Source organism: Penaeus chinensis, chromosome 23 (assembly GCF_019202785.1).
Source record: "Penaeus chinensis breed Huanghai No. 1 chromosome 23, ASM1920278v2, whole genome shotgun sequence".
Classification (NCBI taxonomy): domain Eukaryota; kingdom Metazoa; phylum Arthropoda; class Malacostraca; order Decapoda; family Penaeidae; genus Penaeus; species Penaeus chinensis.
The window spans coordinates 1,429,497-1,431,795 of NC_061841.1; the positions used below are offsets into that span (position 1 = coordinate 1,429,497).

The following is a 2,299-nucleotide window of genomic DNA, read 5'->3' on the forward strand; positions in this document are numbered from 1 at the left end:
TTCATTCTTTGCGTGTGTTTGTGTGTGGGCGTGTGCATGTGTGTGTGCCACTCTATCAAAGTTTTTTTTACTCTGTTTCTGTATATTTACAGTGGGAGTGAAATGTATAATGAAGAGAATCTGGCAAAGGCAAGTGCACTGCAACAAAATATGCAGGCAGACATGGGAGGCACAGAGATCTTCCAGCCCTTTAAGGCAATCTATTCACAGCCACCAAAGGCTGGCTATGCAAGACAGGTTAGTGATTTCTCCGATGTAATTTGTCTTTAAGAGATTAATAATGTAGGTTGACCTTTCAAGGATGAGGATGCACCATTGCCTAAATGTCCGTAAGCCTGAGTTTCCCATTATATCAGTCACGTTGGTCCTGGGTGTCCTTGTCCAGTTCAAAATTTGAAAAAACGAAAAAAGTTTCCGGTATGAAGTATTTTGATTGAATGATAATAGAGACATGGATTATTCATGTCAACTTCCCCAACCTTCCCCTGTTGTCCTCACACACACACGGCACACACATAACAAATATGAATAATGTATTGTTTCAAATAAATTTTGCAAAATACACATGCAAGAAACATTCAGATATTGTGAGTAACTGTAGGTAATTTTTCTCATTTCCACACAAGATACAGATAAGGTAAGTTTAGAAGAGCGACTTCAGTATTAGAGCTTCTTCCAGAGGAAAACTGACCAAAATACCAATGACCAATGGATTTTGGTCATATATGACCGCTAATTTTGACTGAAAGGGAACAAGTGGTATTCATAAATATTCTTGCTGTTTCCAGATTTTGTTAATTTCTGATGGAAGTGTGTGGAATGTGGATCAGATGACAGACTTGGTGAGCCGTCATGCCCATGAGAGCCGGGTGTTTGCCGTGGGCATTGGTCACGGGGCATCAACCTCCCTTATCAGGGGTGTGGCCAGAGCAGGCAAAGGTCGCTCAGAGATGGTGTTTCAGCAAGACAAAATCCAGCATAAAGTAAGAACCTTCAAACTTTGCATTCCTGTCATTTGAGTGCATTTAGACAAAAGACAGAGGAGTCACACAAGCTCAGAGTAAAGATGGAGCATATACGTTGGTCTTTGGTTGACTTGAGAGCCAGATATTTTTTCCCATTGCAGGTGATGGGCCTGGTCACCTCTATGCTGCAGGACAGCATGCATAACGTGAGAGTGTCGTGTGAGGTGGAGCCAACAAGCAGAGTCAGGCTTGTGCCAAAAGTGCCGCCTGTCATCTTTGGGGGACAGCACCTCATCCTGTATGCCAGAATTCCTGCTGACACAGTGGTAGGATTGTTATGTAACAATTTTAACTTTTCTTTTTGGGGAAGCAGAAAACGTGTAAACAGTACAATTGTAAATGAAACATAAGGGAAGAGCAGAAAGTTTTGCAGTTGTTTTCAGAGCAGTCAAGCATAAAGGCCTTCTGCACATTTGCATTTTCCTGTTCTTCCATTGTTTTTTTTTATTTACTGTTTATTTGGAATGAAGAAGGAGGGCAAAACTTCTGTATTTATAATTCAAGTTTGATATTATACACATGATTGCTATTTTTTGTTTTTTTAGCTGATTCAGTAAAAGAAAAAAAAATGCTTATTAGACTTTTATCCCTGTCTTTTCAAAATATTGGGTAGTCACCTCTGTTAGAACAGTATCAGTCAATTATTTTCCAATCTTCTGAACCAAGGTCAAGCAGTGTGAATTCAATTTGGTTTTCTTTTTCGATATTTTGATGAGCTTTATTTTATTAGAAATATTTTCATAGAACATAATCCATTAAGTCTTGTGGTGCATTTCTTCAGGTTAAATCAGTAAATATTCAAGGCAGTTTAAGCAGCAAAGATCTGAACTTTGTTGTCAAAGACTCAGATGTCAGGGTAGTTCATGATGGGGAGATGTCACTACATCGGCTGGCAGCCCGCGCACAGATCAACCAGTGGCAGGTTGACCAAGAAGGTAAGAAATTAGGACTTTTTTAAAGTAAGTCTGCTTGGAGCAATTCTGTCCTGACATAAGTATTTGTTGCTAAAGCCAGTTTCAGTTTCTTTGAAAATAAGAAAGAGATATAATTTTTCCATAGAGAGAGCTAATCTCCCTCTCTGTCTTCCAGAGGACATTCGTGACGACATGATAAGTCTGAGTTTAGCTAGTGGTTTGGTATCTCGTCTCACGGCTCTTGTTGGTGTTGACCAGGAAGGAAAAGCTGTTCCCAGAGGAGAAGAACCGGACTGTGTGCCAAATAGGGAAGTGGCATTCTCTGTGAGTATTCTCTAGAATAAGGTTCTTCAAAACATG

General features: G+C 39.8%; 1 protein-coding gene across 1 annotated transcript in view; it reads left to right on the forward strand.

Annotated features, from left to right (window-relative positions):
• Window positions 1–97: 97 nt before the first annotated feature.
• LOC125037365 (von Willebrand factor A domain-containing protein 5A-like) overlaps window positions 98–2,299 on the forward strand; it is a gene marked incomplete in the record, with an annotated part of 2,885 nt that continues 683 nt past the window's right edge. The window contains 5 exon segments of the mRNA XM_047630474.1: window positions 98–237; window positions 789–983; window positions 1,127–1,291; window positions 1,807–1,960; window positions 2,115–2,263. Coding sequence (XP_047486430.1) covers window positions 103–237; window positions 789–983; window positions 1,127–1,291; window positions 1,807–1,960; window positions 2,115–2,263 — 798 coding nt within the window.